Source organism: Phodopus roborovskii, unplaced genomic scaffold (genome assembly GCF_943737965.1).
Source record: "Phodopus roborovskii unplaced genomic scaffold, PHOROB, whole genome shotgun sequence".
Lineage (NCBI taxonomy): Eukaryota > Metazoa > Chordata > Mammalia > Rodentia > Cricetidae > Phodopus > Phodopus roborovskii.
The window spans coordinates 21,869,327-21,891,197 of record NW_026125295.1 but is presented as its reverse complement, the minus strand read 5'-3'; the positions used below and the strand labels follow the sequence as shown (position 1 = coordinate 21,891,197).

Here is a 21,871-nt window from a genome sequence, read left to right as displayed (position 1 = left end):
TTTATTTAAATTCTAAAGGGCTGACATTTTTGCAGTATTGTCAGGCTTACTATATTTTTAAATGTTTTAAAAAACTCTTTCTAGGAGAACATTAAGTTATTAACAAGGGGCAAATATTCAGCTTAAATTTGAGAGCAAAACCAAACAAAGAAACCTACAATACAAACTTCTAAGATTTCTATTAGTTAAACATTTAACACAGAACCCTGAACAACACATGTTCAACACAGTAACGTAGTGATAATTTACCAACACTCCATGTTTCTCTATCTTTGTCTTCCTAGCTGGACACTTAGAATATATTGGCCACACCTGATCTAATTCTGTTATTTCACGATAAAGACAAGGAAAACTTGTGGAGGATTTCTGTAAACAGTTTTAGAGGACAGCTTTGTTCCTCATACCAGGTATATATATATATAAAATAAAAAAATGTCCAGTTTAGGGAAAAATAAGACAGTCTAGTGAATTTCAAGTTTCAAAATGCCAACAAGATGGTGATGGGAAGCAAGCAAATTATGCCACGCTCATATTCTATGGTGTTAACAGTTTTTTCCTCCCATGCTGTTTTGACTTTTACCATTTTGCTGATGTGAGCTGCATCTCAATAGGCTTATCCCTCTGTAACATCTTCACAAATATCTGTGGTAACAATTCCCCATCAACCAAAACTGGAAAGAAAACAAAAGACAAGGAGTAAGAAAGTCTTTTAAATCTGTGAAGTTCATAAATTAAATCACATAGGTGCCACCAAAAGTTCCTGCCTACCATTTACCAGGGTCATCGATACCTGGGGATTTTCAAAAGCTAAAACTGAGAAACATTTCAGTGCTTGCATTCGAACCTGTAAAGACAAATGAAGAAACAAAAAATATATTTAAGTTTTGAAATATGGTTTTAATGTTTCAGAATCTAAACTCCTCTTCTGAATAAATATTTAATTCTACTTAAATTATGAGTAGGCAGAGGCATAGCTCAGACAGAGCACTCAAGGTCTTGAGTTCATTCACTAGGACCATGGAAAAAACTACACTAAAAGAAGGCACGATAGAAATAACAATAATACCTGCATATCCAAAGACTATATCAGATGTCAAATAATTTTTGAAATAATAGAAAAGAAAGTAGCAGTTCATATTAACAGAAAAATACCTAGTCAAATCTAAACATTATGCAAAATATAACTTTTGTAAGGTAGAAAGAGGGAGTTTAATAATAATTACCTGTCAGATGGACATTATTTCTCTGTCCAGAGGACTGAAGCAAAAGGTCTGGGGTTTTTTGTTTTGTTTTTAGTATTCTTATGTGTGTAAGATGGGGCTCAAAACAAGAAGAAGTTTTACAACAAAAGTTATGACAGGATTAAGCTATAGTCTCTGTTTACATCTGTGGGATCCTCAGCAAAGTTCACCCATCCAATGATCTCATATATCTTCCCCACTGAGCCTGACTCTACAGGGAACCTTCTTAGGAGGTTGGCAGGCTCCAGCAGGAACAGAAATGTGATGGCCTGCCCCCACTGGGAAATGCTCTGCAGTGAGAGCATGTCCCTCAGTTGGAGCCTACAAGATGCTAATGGCAGCCTATTATTCACTTTCTTCCTCACAAACTCTAAGCTTTAAAGTTTGTTACCTTCAATAAATCTAGTACAGAAAAGATGGGAAATTTTAAAAAATGGGGAATTAATGAAGCTGGAGGCTGGCATAAGTGAAGGGCAATGAATGATTGCCTGAAAAACTGTTAGGCTTCCTTTTCTTTCAGAAAATCTACTTGGTATATATACCATGAGGGGCAAGGGGATAGGCATTAATAAGAGAACCACTAGCACCTCTGTTTTTGTTTTGTTTGGTTTTTTGAGACATGGTCTCTCTGTGTAACCCTGGCTGCCCTAGAACTCACTCTGTAGACCAGGCTGGCCTCAAACTCACAGAGATCCACCTGCCTCTGCCTCCTGAGTGCTGGGATTAAAGGTGTGTGCCACCACTATATCTGGTTTCTATAGCTGATATTTAAAAATAGTATTTTTATTTCTTCTTTGTAACTTCTACATATTCATATATTTGGTCTTATCTACCCCCTACTATATCTTCTTGGCAACTGATTGAAGAGAAACTCACTTTTCTTTATGGATGTGGCCACTGGTTGGTTGCCTATGTCCCAGCACATGGCCCCACACCCATTTATTTGCATATGGCCAGAACTGATTGAACTCAGGGAGCTATTGATGACAAAATGATGATAACAGAGGACATGAGGTTGGGAGGGAGCCAGGGTGGTGAGTCCCATGGGCAATTGGAGGGAAGTTACAAGTGTTTCTTGACGTGTAAGCCCTGACAGTCTGCATGGCACAGGCAGAGGAAATGGCTTCAGTACACAGCTCCTTGCCCTGCTTTTGACTAGTTTTGAGCTGATGCCATTTGCATTCCTATCCTGTAAGCTTTCACCAATAACCACAGTAGATGTCTGAGGTAGAGCCTTACCAGAAAGGAAAAGAAGGAGAAAGGGCAGACCATCATCACCATAAGCAGACAGAAGGCAAAAATTAATGCTTCTCTGTTCTGCCTTATTTGGTTCTAACAAGACACAGGACAATGTTTCACTATTTCAACAGCCTGATAGCTAGGCAACTGTGAATGGTTAAAGCTTTGACTTGATGTTTAACAATAGGTTATAATGTTGCTTGTCTATACATAAAAGACAGTAAAGAAAATTATTAAGCCTGAAAACTTTTGACATCTTAATTCAAAATACAAAACAGAATACATTCTAAATGTTGCTGTGTATGTAAAAGTATGCACTGCAGGTTTGAGTCTCCCTGATCCAGGCAACCACTGCTCCTGCACACTTGAAGGAGGCACCTCAAGTACCAGGTTCAGCACTGCAAGCATGGCATAAAATATCCTGAAAAGATGGAGAAGGAAGGACAACATTTTTCAAGCAGAAGAACATTCTGTAGTAGCATACCCTGTACCACTTCACATAACAGGATGGATGGATGGATGGATGGATGGGTGGATGGAAGGAAATCTACTCCTTATCATAGCTACAAAGAAGCAATAAAATACACAAGTGTCTTTGAATTAATGAAAATGAAGATAAAATCTGACATAACTTTTTTTTCATCTTACTTTGTAAGAGGGTGAGGTTAGTAGATGAGCAATGTTCTGTACTGCCCCATGGTTAAACAAAATTGTTTGATGATCTGGTCCCTGCAAGAAAAGAGAACACAGTGGCACATTAACAAAACTCACAATTATGATTAAACCACACTTACTGAAAGTAAACTACACTACATTATAGATTTCACAGTTGCTCTGTGTTTGAACAGACAGACTTTAGTATATAATGTGGTGGTATAACTTTCCCATAGCCATGTCTATGTCTTCCTACTTACCTCCCAAGACCTAAGAAGGGAAAAGAATCTAGCTCACTGGTTCTCAACTTTACTAATGTTGCGATCCTGTAATACAGTTTCTCATGTTGTGGTGACCCCCAACCAAAAAATTAATTCATTGCCTCTTCCTAACTAGAATATTCCTACTGTTACAAATCATAATATAAATATGTGATATTCAATCCCCCCCAAAAAAGGGGGGGCTGGGGTCGAGACACATGGGTTGAGAATCACAAATCTAGGAGGATGAGCGAGGATTGTAGATGTGTGCTTGGGTAGAGCCTTAGGTGACAATGACAAATTCCCAAAGTACAAGGACACAATGTACTTAATATCAGCTATCCACCCAGAATGGCACAAAACATCTTTCATTAACTGTTTGATAACATTCTCAAGGCACAGCTTTTAAGCCCATTTCCCTTCCTCCTAGCTCATTTACACACCTGCAGATAAAATTATGGGCACTACTTACCAAGTGTTCACTGTGTGACAGGCATTGCTCTAAATGCTTTCATTGAACTGTCCATTTGAAATAGCTTGTTCATTATAAACATGATGATGGAGACTGGCATGGGGGAGGCAAGTAAAAAACCAGGTCTCTCATAAGTCTGTCTTATTTAAATCTCATGAAACTAAAACGTTTCTGTATAGCAAAGGAAACTGAACCATGTAAAGAGACAGCCACATAATGGGAGAAAATCTTTAATAGCTTAGTCATCTGACACAGGATTAGTGTCTAGAACACACAAAGAACTCAAACATTAAACACTAAGAAAATGCTGTCTAAACTCTGGCAGTGCTTATCCGAATGATTACATAGGAAGAGGACTACCTCAAACACTTGTTCCTCTTGGCTCCTCTACAGCCAGCCTTTCTGTGTTGTGAGACCTAATTATAATGTATTATTTTCTATTCTTTGAGGTATTTCATACATATAAAAAGAAAGCTGGACATGTTGCCTACAATTATATCTAGTAGTCTGGAGGTTGAGCAGAAGAATCACTACTAAAAACCAGCCTAGGCTACAAAATATGTCAGGTGTAGTACTGCACACCTTTAGTCCCAGTACTCAGAGGTGGAGGTAGGGGCAGGGGCAGGGGCAGGGGCAGGGGCAGGGGCAGAGTCTAGCAGACTTTTGAATTTGAGGCCAGCTTGATCTTCATAGTGTTCAAAAACAGCCAAGGTTATACAGTAAGACCCTATCTCAAAACAAACAAACAACAAAGCCCAGAATAGAACAAAACAAACTATACATAAACAAATGCATGTGTATGCTTTATCCCATTTTAATTCAAACAGTAGAATATTAAATACAGTGCTCTAACCCTTTAAATTTTCTTCACAATGCATCCTAGACATATTAGTACATATGTGTTTTCTCATTTGTCCTATCCCACTTCTATTAGATGAATGCTCTATAATTACTAGATTTCCAGTCTCTTGATTTCTCACTAAGGTTCAAACAATCTCTCAATAGTAGTACTAACAAAAGCTGCATTTACAAATGCCAGGAACAGATTCAGCACATTGTAATCCTCTGTGCAGAACTAACTGCTTCCTGTTTGTTGAAACACCTTACTTTTTATCTCAAGAGATGGCAACAACAAGGTGTTACCAAGCAAGGTCTTCCTTCTCTTTGAGCCTCTGCACAGGGTTGTGGAAAGAACTACAGGGAAAGCCCAACTGGAGAAGAGGGCTCACTTTGGATTTTTGTCAAGTGTCTCTTTCATCTCTGCAAGAATCTAGTGGGTAGGCAGTGAGGCGACACCCACCAGGCAGTGATTACATAAATCCTTTCAGTTGTAAACACCAAAGAAATCTCAGCAATCTGAGATATTGCTTACAAAGCAGCAACAATTTAGAAATAAGAGTTCTAGCAACTATTATCACCAGTCCTTTTTTTGTACCTTAGTAACTCAGAAACACTCTAGAATATAATTATGACTAGTTTCTAACACAGTGCTTGAGTTACCTGCTTATTCTGTCTTGTTCCTCAAAGCATACGAATTGACTTACTGCTGACACTAATCTATTGGTAAAGTCCTTCCTATTCCACTTAATTTTAGCTAAGTGAGGCATGAATGAGTCTTAGAATTCTATTATAGATTTTATTTGGGCCTATAGCAAGAAAGGAACATGGAAGCAAAAGGTTTTGTGATTAACAACAATATAAAGACCATAGGAACGGTTGTTTTCAAAGATGCTTAAGGCTACTCTGTATTGATAAAGCTGACATTGCATTTTGAGTCAGTACTATTGACTTGGGCTCACAATGTTCCTTGAGGTTTAGGTAGATCTCAGAATACTTAAATGTGATCATTTAATAAGAATAATAAACTATTGGGAAAAAATTTAAAGATTAATAAAGGTGTTTTTCTCTGATAAGGTTGTTTGTTAGTAGTGTTTGGAGGGTGGCTGCTGTAATCTCCCCAGCAAAGGAATAGTGATGGAATGGCTCCTACCTCTGCAATAGCAACTGGAATAGCACTGAACAATTTCAGGTGCTAAGAAACTTCTGGTGCATAAACCCCAAAAACTACTTACAGGAATGGGTCTAAAACATCAATTCTACTGTTATAAATATTTACATCTTGTGAGTTGGAAGCCACTGCTAGCAAATGAATTTCAACAAAGTTTCATTTTCTATGAGTTGGCCTACACACTGTCAAATCACGAAGAGAAATCTCAAGGATTTTTGACCGGGAATTTAAAAAAACCCCAAAACCCTACTTATATTTTAAACTATGATATTCAGTTAGGGATTGGGTGGGGTTTAAAATAATTAAACTACAATGTAGATGTCATTCGTGGAACCAGGTGAACTCATTTTATTTGGGAGTGATCCTCCTGCTGTGGTGTATTTATTTACTCCTTCCTTTCTGAGGCTGGAAGCTCCTCACCTAGCACCTGTGTAACACATGATAGGAAGGTGGGTAATGCTGTCCTCAGAAACTGGCTGAATCACCAGAATATAAGCAACAAACTGGTTAGAAGTATTTAGAAATTATCAAAGATTTCACATAAATAATTGCCCATGGTTACCTAAGAGACTATCCAATATATAAAGCAAAATGAATAACACTTTTCGGTGTAGGTCAGAACCTTTTAAAAGACCCTAAGCACATGGAGGACTCTGGAGGGTGGCAATGATGTGTTGCTGCCTCTGCACTCTTCCTACAATGCCCTAGGACATGTTTCCATGCTGACCCGCCAACAACTTGCTTATGCTCAACAGAAGCTTCCAAGCACTTCCTTTAAATGAAAAGGTTAAAGCTCTCAATAAGGAAACAAACAGTATGCTGAAGTCAAAAAAAAAACCTACATACTGCTGAGATGTCAAACAATACACTTGCCCCTAAGTATAAAAATCACAGCCAGAAAGCAAACAGAGTGTGTGTCAAACTTCAACAATCAGCTCTTTGTTATAAGCAAACTCAAGTTTACAGTGAGAACATGTTCTCTAGTTCTTACTTTGCAACAGTGTGAGAAGATCTGGCAGATATACTCCTGGGTGTAGCGGGACCTGCTCAGCAGCGCCATGAGGTGTGGTATCACCGTGGCATCCTGGATGGAAGGGAAGGGGCAGACAGCAACAAAGAACTTAGGGGTTAAGCATATGTGACAAAGTCTTTCTACAAGAAAGTACATAGCAAAGCTTCTCTTCTTAATGGTATTAGATCAAGTCTCTTTAAGGAGCAGCAAGACAAAGCAACATGGCCATCAGAACTGTTCAAGCATGGGATAAGGAAAGATATTTTTTTCTGGCCAGGAGTTGGTGGAGCATGCCTTTAGTCCCAGCACACGGGAGGCAGAGGAAGGTGGATCTCTTGAGTTCAGGGCCAGTCTGGTCTATTTGAAAATAAAATACAAAGAACTTAATTGCTCTCCTGTAAGTAATCAATATTCTCACTAAAAAAAAAGCATCATTGCAAAAAGTAGAAAGAAATCAGTTCTGAAACAAAAAATGTAATGGGGTGATTTATTAACACAATGTTAAACGTATAATACAGAAGTGCTATACAAAATAATCTGACATTTTGGGTCTTGGGATGTTATAGTAAACACCAGTAATAGTTATGATGACTAGTTAGCTATTTTCAATGTACCCAAGACAGGACACTTCGAATAATTAGTAACTTCTCATATAAGGCCCACTATGGGACTGCTTGAGATGGCTCTGCGGGTAAAGCGTCTGCTGCACATGAGGATCAGAGTTCAGATCCCTAGGACTCACAGAAAAGCCAGTGGGCATTGACAGCCCACCAGTAATCCCAGGAAAAGACAGGGTGATCTCCAAAACAGGCCAGCTAGCTAGGCTAGCTCAACCTATGGGCCCTGAGTTCAATAAATAAGATAGAGAGCAACTAAGGAAGACACCCAATGTCAATTTCTGGCCTCACATGTACAAGGACACCAACACACACACACACACACACACACACACACACACACACACACACACACACACTCATATGCATGCAGGCACACACACATACACACCACACACAAACATATATACACATAAAAACAATCTAAAGCCCAGTAGCTTACTTATTGCTGACATATGGTGGCAAAGGAAAAGAGAACCTTGTTACAAGATTTTCCAAGATCTCCTTCTATTTGTAATGCAAAAGAAATCACAAACTTAAAGGGTATTTTTGCTCTAAACCAAATAGAAAAAGAAAACTTGGCTCAAGCTTCTTAGTAAAAGTGCACCACATTCCAGAACCATGTTCATGTACAAATGTGCACACAAATTTCCAAGGGATGTTGTCAGTGATTGATTCTAATATTCTAATTCTAAGCCTGGGGGAGAACCTAAATGTCTTCAGCCTAACTAACTTCCCAAAGAAATTATGCTGGTCCACGGACAACAACAGAAGGTGAGGGAGAAAGAATGCCCAAGACATATAAGGCCTAAGTAGGGAAGCATAAGGCTGCAATTCCCTAAAAGAGGAATCGCTGCCCTGACTTCCGTATTAGTATGCTCCGTTGTGTTGTCATGAGTAGTTAAAAACAAAATAAAAAACTTAAAACCTCAAAATAGCCAGAAAAGCCCAGAGGCTGAGAATGAATAGAGGGAAGAGGGCCTGAGCAGGAGGCAGATTCTGAAACTCTTTTCACTTCTACTCCATGTCTCCCTTTCCTCTCCTCTACTGTTCTGATTCACCAATCTCCTCCAACAACCTCCAACCCATTTCCTCATGCGTGTCCCTCTCTGTCAACTGAATTTCTGTACCTGTGTTCATAGATGATAGAGAAAACAAAGAAGTTACATAACTGCCTCCATTACCTGTCCAATAAGTAGGATTCCAAAGTAAAAACCCCACCTTTCCTCACTGGACTGTCTACTTAGTACCTGAGCAGTTTTGACAGCCAACCTCTATATGATGCAGTCAGCTAAGTACACCCCACCCCATTGCTGCCCTGATATCTAACACTTTTGAATTCTGTATTGTCTGTATGATAGAAAATCTCCAAGGCATAAAATCTAAATGTTTCATATTTTAGAAAAACATCCTCCTTTAAGTTACATAAAATCAACACAGAAATGAGCCTTTAAAAGCAGCATGCAACAGGCCAGAAGGTGGTGGTACACTCCTTGAGCCCAGCACTCAGGAGGCAGAGACAGGTGGATGTCAATGAGTTCAAGCTCAGCCTGGTCTACAGAGTGAGTTCTAGGACAGCCAGAATGATAACACACAGAAACCCTGCCTTGAAAAAAAAACAATAAATGAACAAGCAAACAGATAAATAAATGAATAAATAAATAGCAGCGTGCAAAGAGTTCTCAAAGTGTGTAACTGCCATTAATATATTTACAAAGCAAAGAACATTTAACATTCCCAATAAACAGAAAGTCAAATATTTGTTGAGCCTTCCACATCTAACAGTTATGGTAAATTAGGAGACACCACGAAAATTAGAAACAGATTGACAAAAAGAAAAAGAAACAGACTGACAAAGAAATCAAACTATGACCCCCAAACTTACTGTATATAATAGCTCCTCTGGAGTGACAGGGCTGGTGAAGATTGTCCGTAGGCATCGGAGGCAAGCTTCAATGAACTTCAGGTCTGGGGATAGTAGTCCTATTAACAGAAACTACATGTGAGACATATTTTTGCTTGTTTGTTTGTTTGATTATGTTTTTTGAGACAGAATTTTTCTGTGTGGCTCTGGCTATGTTGGAACTCATTCTGTAGACCAGGCTGGCCTTGAACTTAAAGCTCCTTTTGCTTCTGTCTCCCGAATGCTGGGATCAAAGGCATGGCCACCACAGTCTAGCAGGAGACACATCTTTCACCCAGCTATAAACAGAATATGGAAAGAACTGGTTCCCTACATACCTTGCAGTAAGGCAGGGATAATATGGCAGTCTAGTAGAGACTTGACATTGTTTTCTGTGCCCATTGCAAGACTCCCTAACACCACTGCACATTCAGTTTTCAGCTCTGTGCTGGAGGTTTCTTGTTGAAGCAAATACAACAATCTAAAAAAATAAAGGGGACTTGGTAAACAGACTGTAAAACAAAAATTAATTAATGCAACAAAGCATTGATAAGAGCAGTGTGAGAAATATATCCCACACAATTAAAAAAAATAAATAAAAAGGCAGAGTTGTAGAGCACACTCCCAATTGATACTTTTATAACGCAACTCCTGCACCCAAGACTCAGGGAACACTGCAGAAGATAGGCAGAAAGATTTTAAGAGCCAGAGGAACAGGGAGGTTTGCTGTGAGATTCTGTTTCCTAATGATGTTAGATCTACAACATAAAGTCTCACCACATGACTCACTAAACATGGATAACACCAACAGACATGCTAACATGGACAGCCTCAACCTAGATTTAAAAAAAAAAAAAAAGTAAAAGTAAGGAACACTGGAAACAGGATGAAGTTTTCTCCAAAGAGCATGCCAATAAGTTAGTCAATGGTCATCCCTGAAAACATGAATACAAGGAACATTATACATACTGAGTAAGCTGTATTTATATACATACACTCCAACAATAACAAGAGAAAGAGAGCAAGAGGGAAGGTTTGGAGAGATGAAAGAGAAGAGGAAAATAACTAAAAACAAAAATATGGTTGTCTGAACTTCTTTGGATTTATTTTTAGTAATATTTATTTATACCACCTGCTAATTCAATGGAAAAAACACTGAGAGACAAGAATCTAAGAAACTGTCTTATTTTATACAAAATGAATATCTCAGTTTACCAAACTATGAGCCTGAAAGTTGTAAACAAGTGGACTCTAGAGAAATAGCTCCTTGCCCCATGTTATCTGCCAATTTTGGGTGGGTTCAGTCAGAAGTTGAAGACTCCCAATGCCAAGTTCTACTGATTCTTATATGCAAAGTAGAAATGGACCCTGAATTTAGAGCAGTAGTACTAAGAGGGCCTTTTACTAATTTTCTTAAAGAAAATGTTCAGAGTCTTTGTGAAGTTCTTTGTGAACAGAAAGCCTTCTCCTCTTCCTAATTATACCATTCCAGTTTGAGCCCAGTTTGTCAAAGAACTACTCCCAAATCTTCGACCTCCACCACTTATGACCATCTCCCTTATTCTATGAATCTTAGTGCTCTCTAAACACAAACACACACACACACACACACACACACACACACACACACACACACACACACTTGCATTTATGTATATGTGATTCCTTAGAGATGACTCTGTATTTTAAAACATTTACTTAAAAAAAAAAAAAAAAAAAGGAAGAATATATGATAAACAACGGGGAATCTTAAAATTGAAGTACATTAGAAACTTGGCATGAATGGAAGAAAAATAAGTTATCAACAGTAAACATACCTTGGAACAGCTCCTAAAACAATGAGGTTGGCTTTCTGTTTATTGTTTCCAATTACAGCATTTTTCATGTCTCTGAATTCAGGGGAAGAAAAAGAAACAAGTACGTTGAGACAGTATCAAAGACCATCTCATTCACTTTATCATGCAATATCTTGGATAATACAAGTTCAGAAATGAGAGACAAATTTCAATCCCTCATCCTTGGCACCTAGAGTGCTGAAGAGGAGGGGGAGGGGGTGCTAACTGGCTGTGGAACTGTACAACAGGAAGCAGGGAGGAAGAGAAATCCTGACTCCTGGTAAAGATTTCCAGTAAAAATAAGCTGGCTTCTTCTAACATGGGCGACAATCCTTTGAATACAAAAGAGTATGTTAGGTCACCCTTAATACAGCTCTGGGAGTAGATGATAAACCACCAGCTGATGCATCCTACCTGACTTTGTAGCAGGGACCACTATGTTCCATCTCTCCTCTGACTTTAGAACCATAAATCCTCTATCAGCACTCAGCAGCCTTTCTGGAGATTCACACTCACTCTCATATAGTCCCTATATTCTCATATACTCACCCATATGACCCACCCACGAGGGAGTGTGTGTGTGTGTGCATGAGAAAGAGGGGGAGAGGGAGAGGAAGAGGGGGAGAGGAGGGAGAGAGAGAGAGGGAGAGAGAGAACAGGTGTCCACAGAAGCCAGAAGAGGGTATCTGATCTCCTGGAGCTGGCATTACAGGTAGCTGTAAACAACCCAACAAGGGTGATAGACAATAAACTCAAGTCCTCTGGAAAAGCAGCAAACATTCTTAATCACTCCCATCTCTCCAGCCCCTGAACACTTCTTCTGATTCCATTTTATCTGCTTGATTTTTTTTTTTTTATTAGCTGTAGGGTTTGACTTTGTTTTTAGTGGCTTCTTTAAAATTTCCAATGCAATATTTAATTTCCTACATTTAGTCTTCACATGATATCCCATTAAACATCAGGAGAGACTTGTGAATACATTCCATCCCCATCCTTTCTGTGTACTGCTGAGGTCATACATTTTGTAGTGTGTTGGTTAGAAATAACACACTACATAGTATTAGTATTTTTGTTTAAGTATCCAATTATCTTTTAGGAAAATAAAAATTAATTTTTGTATAATTTTCATATATTTGCGAGCTTTTATTCAAGCCACACAAAGTAGAGTTCTTCACTTCAAAGTAAAATTGTATTCCAAAATAAGAGTATTTCTATACTGAGAAGTTTTCATCACTTTCATCAGGTGTGTTCAGGGGCCAGAAAGTCTATGGCTGTTTCATGATGTCCTTGACTATGCTAAAATAAGGAAAGCAAACATTTTGCCCCTGGCAGTCAAAAGCATTCCTCCCACCTCCCCCAGGAGAGTAAGCAAACTTCTATGGGAACAGAGTTCACACAGCAAGTTAACGTAGAAAAGTCTATTCTATGTGGATTACAGCCCTTCTGTTAATTAAAGCTAAATACAAAGAAAAACAAAGTTACAAATTTTGGAAAATCAGAACCAGTTCAGCAATACTCATTGTGCTTGAGTCATCAATATCACACAGCTTCCTCAGGACACCCTAGCAGTTCCTGCAATCAACTACCTCAGAAGGTTTCTACAGAAGTTAGACCTTAGTTAGACCTAAGCATTTACATATTAGAACACTCTAAATCATCTTATCTCTATAAGCAGGGAAGGCATTACATTCTTCTGGGGATTAAATGTATTAAGTAGGTGTTGTTACTACGAGTCTAAAACACTGCAAGATAGTAGAACAGTGCCCCAAATAATAAGGGGAAATTAGATCAAGAAGTGTTAAGACCACTGTTGAGGGCACTCAGGTCTTCAGTTCACCCATGTGGTTTGTATCACAAAATAAGCTCTCCTAAACACTCAGTTTTAGACAGCAGAGGTCTATTATATATAAGATAAGAATATTTTGCAATCTTGAAAGTTACTATCCTGAAAGAAGTTGTAGAGTTAGCAAAACATGATCTGGTAGTAAAATGGGGATGGGGTAAGAGGGTGAGAGTAGCCTTTAAAAATAATCAACAGGTGTGTATTTCCAACACCAAGCACATCTACTGTGGAGGGTTTGCCTAACATGCCCAAGGCTCTGGGTTCAATCCTCAGTACCGATCAAGACACACACAAAGTGTCAACTAACCCTCTTCTGCAATTCTTCAGTTATCACAGGGGAATCCTGGTATGTTTAGAGATGTGTTGAAAGCTGATGTCACCACATATCTCTGATGGTATTTTTATGTCTTGGGGCAAGCACTGAAACTACCTGCTTTCCCATTAGCTCAATCTCTGAAGGTAGGTCTTACAAAAATGGATCTAACCCTGTCAGTAAACTTTCCCTCACATGTTCTGGATGATTTAAAGCTGATAATTAATGAATTATTATGATACCATTAGGCTTAATGAGATTCATTATGGTTTTTTTTTGTTGTTGTTTTTGTTTTTTGTTTTTTGTTTTTTAACCAAGGTCTGATATACAGTTACAACAGCAGAATTCCAATGCCTCAGTAAGAAGTTAGTGAGAGACTGTATATCCTGTATATCTGGGCTCCTCCTCCCTGATCAAAGCCTACTGTTTTATTCTTAGAGACAGTTCTGAATCATTGCCATAACCCAGCAGTTGGTCGCCCACTTTCCTCATCTACCATTCCCTCAGTGTTTTCTTTCCACCTGTGCTAAGTGCAGCACACTCACCAACCCACAAACTGCCTGCCAAGTCCCTGTCAGGCAAGAAATGCTACTTAGGTTCTCTACTACAGATCTCTTAACCCCTGTTCCTTATCTCCCCTTCCTAAACTAAGCAAAAAAAAAAAAAAAAAAAAAAAAAAAAAAAAGAGAGAGAGAGAGAGAGAGAGATGTCCATCCCTACAACAGTTTGTGGACCCATTCTAAATAACCAAAACCAAAATAAATTTTGTCACAGATAACAGACAAAACAAAATTCTCTTAATAGTTTTTATCAATGTTTGAGAATAAAGGGATTTTGCTTTGGCTCCAGTAAGTAAATATACCCATGTTAGACATACATGTTAACAGCCAGCAAATTAAATATATTCAGTTGTTACTCTAATAGCTTAACAGGTCATTTTCATGAAACTGTTAAAACAGACAGAGATGACAGTCACCCCCATTTAAGTACAATAGAGTCTATCAGTCTACCTGTCATAATCTACTCATCCCTTTCCTCAGTCTACTGGTCTAAGATGGAAGTCAATGTCACTCCCCACAGGATAAACATCTCTGGGAGTCTTTAACTGCAGAACACTCATCACTGTTAGGGTGTAAGTCCATTCCCTTTTTCCGGCAAAAACGTAAGTCTGACCTGGAAATATCAGAGATGTTACTATATGGATCAATAATTATAATAATTCTTTAAAAGGTACCCCAGAGAAATACTTTTATAAGAAGGAAACCCAATGAAGACATCGGTACAACAAAACTATGCAAGATCAATCTGTCTGTCTGTCTATCTGTCTGTCTACCTCTTCCTAACTACCCACCCCTACTCCACACCTACTACTCTATTTTGTCTTCAGTGCAGGCTTCGGTAAGAGTAACACCATGAGAAAGCTGCAGCTCAGATTTGTGTATTTGCTTGTTTTTGAGAACCCCATATTAAATGACAGATCAAGTATGTCCCAGGCTTGGGGCTTACCCTTGCAATCCCAGCACTGAAGAGGCTGAGACAGGGGGATCATGAGTTAAAGATCAGCCTAGATTACATAGTGTGTTCCAGACTGGCCTATTTTGTAAAACAAAAACCAAACTAAAGCAAAACAAAAGAAGCACCTCATGTCTTCTATGGCAGATGATTGCTTTTTCCATTCAATTCGTGTAGAAGGGCTGTATAGCAACCTGATGAGAAAATAAGCTTGGTCTCTCTCTCTCTCCTCTCTCTCCTCCCTCTCCTCCCTCTCCTCCCTCTCCCTCTCTCTCTCTCTCTCTGGGTCTGTACACAAAATAAGTTTTTAAAATTTTAGTCTGACATCCTTATCCCAGGAGATCAAAAGAACAGAATTTCTTGCCTATCTTGTCTATTGATGTTTGGGAGAAGGGCATGCCTGATTTATGATCTTCTGAAAGTCAACAATTAGTTCTTGAGCTCAGCTTTGTATTAGGTGTTATGAAGGCTACAAAACATAACACAATGGTTACAATCTCCCTGGAGAGACAAAAATTATTGCTAACAGTGTCAGGCCAGCCAAATTATAAATCATAAATTTAGTATGTACAGTATATGTTTAAAATACAGATGATAAATTAACTGAAAAGGTTTTTGAGGCAATGGGAGGAGCTAAGCTGACCTGTAGAAAATGGTCAGACCCTGAGTAAGCAGATGGCAAGAGCGAAAGATAAGCCTATTGGTCGAGTATGATGGAAGTGAGGCTGGTAAGAACATCAATTGAAAAAGAAGGTTCGCTTTAGGGTGGCGATGAAACAAAAGTGACAGAAAGAAGAGAGACCGGAAAAGACTGGGGAGTAACTGAGTTTGATCACAGAAGTGGCATGAAGGTCAGTTAAATGTAGCTAGGCCGGTATGCTGCAAGACCGAAGTTCAGAGGGGCAATGAAGTGGATGACACCACTTTGTAATCAAATAAAACGGACACTGATTTTGTCTGTAGTTACTTGACTCCATGAGGCTTCTGAGTCCTCTAGACAGAAGCTATAGTCACTATTATGTACATTCACAGCATAGTCCCTGGCATTTGGCAGGTACTGAAACTCTCCCATGTTTGGGAATAATAAAACATAAGAAGCTTAAGGAAGAAATTTCTCAGCAAAACAAGGATCTACTCTGATTTCATACACACTAAATTAAAGTTAAAATAAGAGTATCTGTGTATCTGTGTAATAGGGGGATTTGATCAAGATGTTTACATGCATTAAACTGTCAAAAAAAAAAAAAAAAAAAAAAAAAAAAAAAACCACAAACAAGCAAAAGAAAAACAGAAGAAGAAAATTCCAGGTAGAAAAGTTGAAAAAACACATGTTTTGGAGATAGCCCATTTTGGAGGATGGGAGGAGTCAGTATTAAAACACTACAAATGTACAAATGCACTTTACTGCACTTGACAGGTAAAGGGTTCAGCTACAATCTCAGTTTTGCATACAACATATGGTTTTAGGAGACATAGAGTATTACATGGAGATTAAACTCTTCACTTCCTTTTTTTTTTGCTCTGAAAAAAATTAGAGACAAAGAGCTCAAATATTTAATGCAAGGTATAGTGCCTACCAAGCAGGTGTTTAAATAGAGCACAGAGAGAAGGTAAACAGTATACCTTGCTGTTAAAATAGTGGCAAAAAAAAACAAAAACGCAAAAAACTGGAATCTAGAGCTGCTGAAGAAACAAAGTTTCAAACAGGAATAAGTCTATATTTACTTCTAAATAGTCAAAAGATAACATAAAGTTGAGCTTAAAACCTATCACTTAAACTAAAGTGAGCTTAAAACCTATCACTTAAAATAACATTTAAGGTTAGAGCTCCAGACTAAATATCAGTTTCATTCTGAACCAGTGTTATTTTTCAATTACTTGGGACATTTAGTCATTTTATTTTAGTCATTTTAGTTCTAAAAGGTAAGAAATAGCTGAATAATATGTCAGGCACGAAAACCTACAGTCTAAGTATGAGGCTTGGCCCACTTATAAACTCACACCATCAAAGACAATGAGCTACAAATTAAGAAAGAAAAAATGCGGTATTTGTGAGTAGCTAAGAATGAAGCAATATCTTTAAAAAATAAGGCTCTATTATACAACTTATTAAATCATTCGAGTATGATGAGCTTCCAACTCCTTCCCCTTTTTTTGGTTTGTTTTGGGGTTTTGTTTTTTGTCTTTTTTGAGGCGTGTTTTCTCTGGGTAGCCCTACAGACCACTCTGTAGACTAGGCTGGCTTCGAACTCAGAGATTCTCTTGTCTCTGCCTTCTGAGTGCTGGAACTAAAGGCATGTGCCACCATGCCTGGCTGAACTTTCGATTTCTAAGCATGGCTAGAAAATGAAGTATAAATATATTCACATCCCAATTAAACATTATTTCTATTTCTGATTAGCAAGTAGCAATTTATAAGCTGCTACATTAATGAGAACTCAGAGACTAGGGCGAGGGTTCAATGGGGAGGAACCCTCAGCAAAGAGAATTTAAAAATGAATGATGATGATTTATTAATTATAAGTTTGAATTAGGAATCAACTATTTTTCCAGTTCTGGGATCAAACTAGGCCTGTGTATGCTAAACAAGTCCCCTCTATACCTAAGTTGCCTCCTCAGGACAAGGAAGCAAACTTTTCATAGGAAACTCTGCTCGAGTCAACTTAACATGAACTATATTCCTATCAAATGTGCAAACAGCATATGCCTGAAAACTGACAGTAATTTAGTTCATTCTTACAAAGCACTCTGTGATACAGATATTTAAAATGTAATTTCAGAAACTTAAATAAATCAAAATACTTTATATAATTTCTCTTCAGCAACTTATGGTCCCTTAGTAGCAAATAAATATTTTAGAGTATCTTTTTTTTTTATAATTTAATACATTTATACACTATGTCTTGATCATATCTACCCTTAACGAATGATTCTAAAATTATATACTGCCTCAGAAATTGGACTATTTACTGGATTTAACTCTGATTTAGCAAAATGACTGCAAATCATCTTACTTTCTCCAAAAAGACCAAAGTGAACAACTTATAATTGTGTAATAAATATCCAGCATTTTGAAACATATTATTTCAAATTTAATCATTCAAAAAAATCAAAAAGTGTATATCACACATATACACGTAGAAAGAGGTGTTTCTATAGCAACAAAGACGATGTCAAGTTGAGCTAATAACTATGGCAATTTGTCATTGTTGGCCATAACTCCCAGACTAAGTTCCAACATGATTCCTACATAATGTTAGGAAAATGTATACTTTTTCCTGTATCATTGTGGTTCCCTTTTTCCTCTATCAATATTGTACTGAACAAATATATCTAAAAATAAATAAATGTTAAAAATATAATTCACTTTTTACTCTATAATTTGTTATTTTCAGACAGTGGCATTGTTCAGGAAAAATAAATACCTGTATATAGAGAAAAAAACTTTATCAAAATCTCAGTAAATATGCCTCTGCAAGGCTAGCTCCACTTTTAAATTGAGTGGAAAACAACAGTTGATAGGCTCCTTTCAAATTATAAACAGATATAGGCAGCCATCACTGCTACTAGAGCATATTATCACTGGCACTCTCATCTGAATCAAGTACTCCAGCTCCTCTCCCTCTTCTCCTCAGTTCAAATTTTATTATTATTATGATTTTGTTGTTGTTGTTGTTGATTTTTTCCAAACAGGGTTTCTCTGTGTAAGCGTCCTGGCTGTCTTGGAACTTGCTTTGTAGACCAGGCTGGCCTTGAACTCACTGAGAAGCACCTGCCTCTGTCTTTCAAGTGCTGGGATTAAAGGAGTACACTACCACTGCCCAGCTATTCTGAGTTTGTTCTGGAGACTCATCTTTTGTTTTTTCATCAGTTGAAGAAAGGCTTTTATTGGGGGTGAGGAAACACACGCGCACACACACACACAGCAAACACACAGAGAGAAAGAACATCCACGAAGCAGATGGGAGACTCGGGAAGTCAGTGCCCCATCATATCACTTTTTTAAAGTTATTTTAAACTAGGCCAGTAAAAACCGACCACTCAAATGACAACAGGTGTTTTCCATAACACCAGACACTGAATTTTATATTTCTGAGTTACTTCTCACAACAACCTGGCAGGACAGGTGGTTATTTTCTCTTTGAGATGACACAATAAAGGTTCAAGGAAATTGAGTAATTGGCCCAAACACACAGATAGGAAATGTCACAGCCAGGGATTAACCTACTGTTGGCCACCTCCAATGCCCATGCTCAATCCACGCCCCCACTGCCTGCCTAACCTAACAGCTAATCATGTCTGAGGCTATCACTACACCTAAGCTGCTTTGTTACAATGTTAAGTTCCTCCTGTCCTCTCATCTCTTACCCCTCAGCTCTCTCCCTTGTCAACTTTCCAAAAGCTATAGAGGTATTGGTAAATTAAAATTTCTCTGAAGTGACAGGCAGCACCGAGTTTAGGTACATCAGATAGAACCCAGGATACAAGTTTATCAGGTAACATCTAGCAAATCTAGCTTTCTCTTACCAAGTAGTAATAATGATGCAAGTATCATCTTCTAATATATACTGAATGAGCATTTTCAACTAAACTGAAGAATCCTAAGTAATAGTATTCTCTATCTGGAGAGCTGCTGGTCCTTGGAGGCAATGTCTGTCTGGAATACAACACCCTCTTTTGGCTTTCTGCAGGTACCTGAATGTATATAATGTACACATATACACTCAGGCACTCACACACATACATGTAATTTTTGTTGTGTTTTGTTTTTCAAGACAGGATGTCTTTATGTAGCCCTGGCTGTCTGGGACTTTGCTTTGTGAACTAGGCTGGCCTTGGACTCACAAGTGCTGGAGTACTGGGAGTGTGTCCCACCACTGCCCAGCCACAGGTCATTATTAAAAAAAAAAAAAAAAAAAAAAAAAAAAACAGAAAAAAGATTTAGAGTCAAAAGAAGGCTATAAGGAAAGCATCTCAGCTTATCATGGCTGAGCAAGAATAAAGCCTAAGGTACTACCTGACTGAACAGTGGCTTGATGGCTACCCCAAAAGCACTGCATCCTCACCCTCATGGAGCCTTGTGCCTTACACAGAACTGGGGCTGCTTGTCCTGTGCTTCCCAATTCCACAAGCAGCCTTAGACTAGATCTCCTTCCTCAGAACTAAAGTGTTAAAGTAAAAGCCACTGAACCTCAAAAGGAGAAAATTCACTTTTGGTCACTTGAAATCTTATCCCACTTTTCCAACTTTTAATCTTAAAAACAATTGCCTACAATGTGCTGATTAAAAAGTTTTCCTCATTAAAGGATATTCATGCTTTCTGTTATCAAGAAATTAAATTTTTTAAGACTGCTTCCTAAATGTTGATATTTAGGTTTTTTATCACTTGAAAATTCTGATGACAGTTGATAAGTTAACCAAAAATACAAAGCAAAATAACAACAACAAAAAAATCATACTAACTTATTCTCCCACTGCTTTCCAATTATTAACTATCAATTTTTACCTTGCTTTTGTATATATTAAAAGCAAAAGCATTCCCCGAAAGAAACATTTTAAAATAGAAAACAAGGGTTCTACCAAAAATGAAGCCAATTATGTTAGTTAATAACTATCACCAGATAAACCTTTATAATAAAATATTGTCAAGAGATCATCTCATAAATGAAGCCAAATGGAAGAAGGAAGAAAAGAAGTTATACCTGCATTTTCATATATTATTTGGCAGATTAAAACATGAAGACAAACAAGACTTTTTGATAGAGTCTTAAATGCATACTACTTACATGACACCTTGGAGAACTTTCTGGGGATCAGGGTCAAATAGCCTGTCAACATAGTGGCGACTGCTAGCTGTTACTTCCTAGAAAGTAGGGGAAAAATGATGACATCTGAAGCCAAGCAAACCACAAATTCATAGCATCACCTACAACACCAAATCATTAAACAATCAACCTTAAGGAAGAGAACAGAGCTCCTTCCAAAACACATTTTATTTGCTCCCTGATATGCTAATGTTAGCAGTGAATTTTTTTTCTCTTAGTTATTGAAATAACTAGAAACTACAGTGTTCAACTCAAGATGCCAGTGAACAACTTTTTTTTCTAAGGAGCACCAATTTAGAGGAAAATGGGGAAGGGGTAATAGAAAGTTTATGACATGAAACACTCGTAAGTTTGGTACTGAAACTGGTAGAAGAGTTTGAGAAATCAACAAGGCACATAACACAGTTCAATTAAAAGTTAGAATTGAAGGGCAATACTATTTTACAATTAGTCTTTTAAATCACTCTGAGAAAAACCTGTAGGTTACATGAGACAGAAGATACTCAACTCCACTAGAAACATAACCCGACACTGAGCCTTTTGTGCAGACTCCCACAAGCTGTCAGCAGGATAGCTGGGCCCACATGCTCTCCACTGATGGCCGGATGCTGCATGTGTGTGAGCACACTGGGGCCCACACTTCTAATACACACTAGAGGAGAACAGTCCTGGCCAGAGGTACAGGGAAGCCCTCAGACAGACACAGAGAGTGTCACTGCTAACAAGATGACCAAGATAAAGTGTGGCTGTGTGGGTGGTGGGGTACCTCAGAAAGGAACCAAGTCAAAGTCAGGGGAATTCATAATTCTAACAGTGCTCTCTAGTCTGAACTGGATGATGCTTGGTACAGTTGGAAAGTTAGAATACACAGAATAAAAGGAGCCAGGTAGCAAGTGCCTAAAAACCAAGCTCAGAGAGGCTGAGGCAGAAAGAAGCCAACATGGGTTACACAGTAAGTCCCTCTCTCAGAAAAAGTCATTAGGGAAACGCTTACCTCTTATTGTACTGTGGGATGTGCTCTTTTTATTATGCCATTTCTTATAATATTTATTTTCCTGGGTGTTCCTTTACATTTAATTTAAAGTATGTAATGTTATTTAAAACAACAAATTGAAGAACTAGAAAAAAGTACTTTTG

The 21,871-nt window shown here is 38.1% G+C and overlaps 1 protein-coding gene across 2 annotated transcripts in view; it reads right to left on the bottom strand.

The window, feature by feature from the left end:
• Positions 1-21,871, bottom strand: part of Armc8 (armadillo repeat containing 8) — an 82,487-nt gene that overhangs the window by 43,446 nt on the left and 17,170 nt on the right. For both annotated transcript variants that reach the window (XM_051206413.1, XM_051206417.1), the window contains exons 2-9: positions 20,696-20,772; positions 11,224-11,295; positions 9,745-9,887; positions 9,389-9,486; positions 6,866-6,958; positions 3,129-3,209; positions 769-844; positions 581-671 (exon numbers count right to left, since the gene is read on the bottom strand). In XM_051206413.1, coding sequence (XP_051062370.1) covers positions 581-671; positions 769-844; positions 3,129-3,209; positions 6,866-6,958; positions 9,389-9,486; positions 9,745-9,887; positions 11,224-11,295; positions 20,696-20,772 — 731 coding nt within the window. The remainder of the gene's footprint in view (positions 1-580; positions 672-768; positions 845-3,128; positions 3,210-6,865; positions 6,959-9,388; positions 9,487-9,744; positions 9,888-11,223; positions 11,296-20,695; positions 20,773-21,871) is intronic.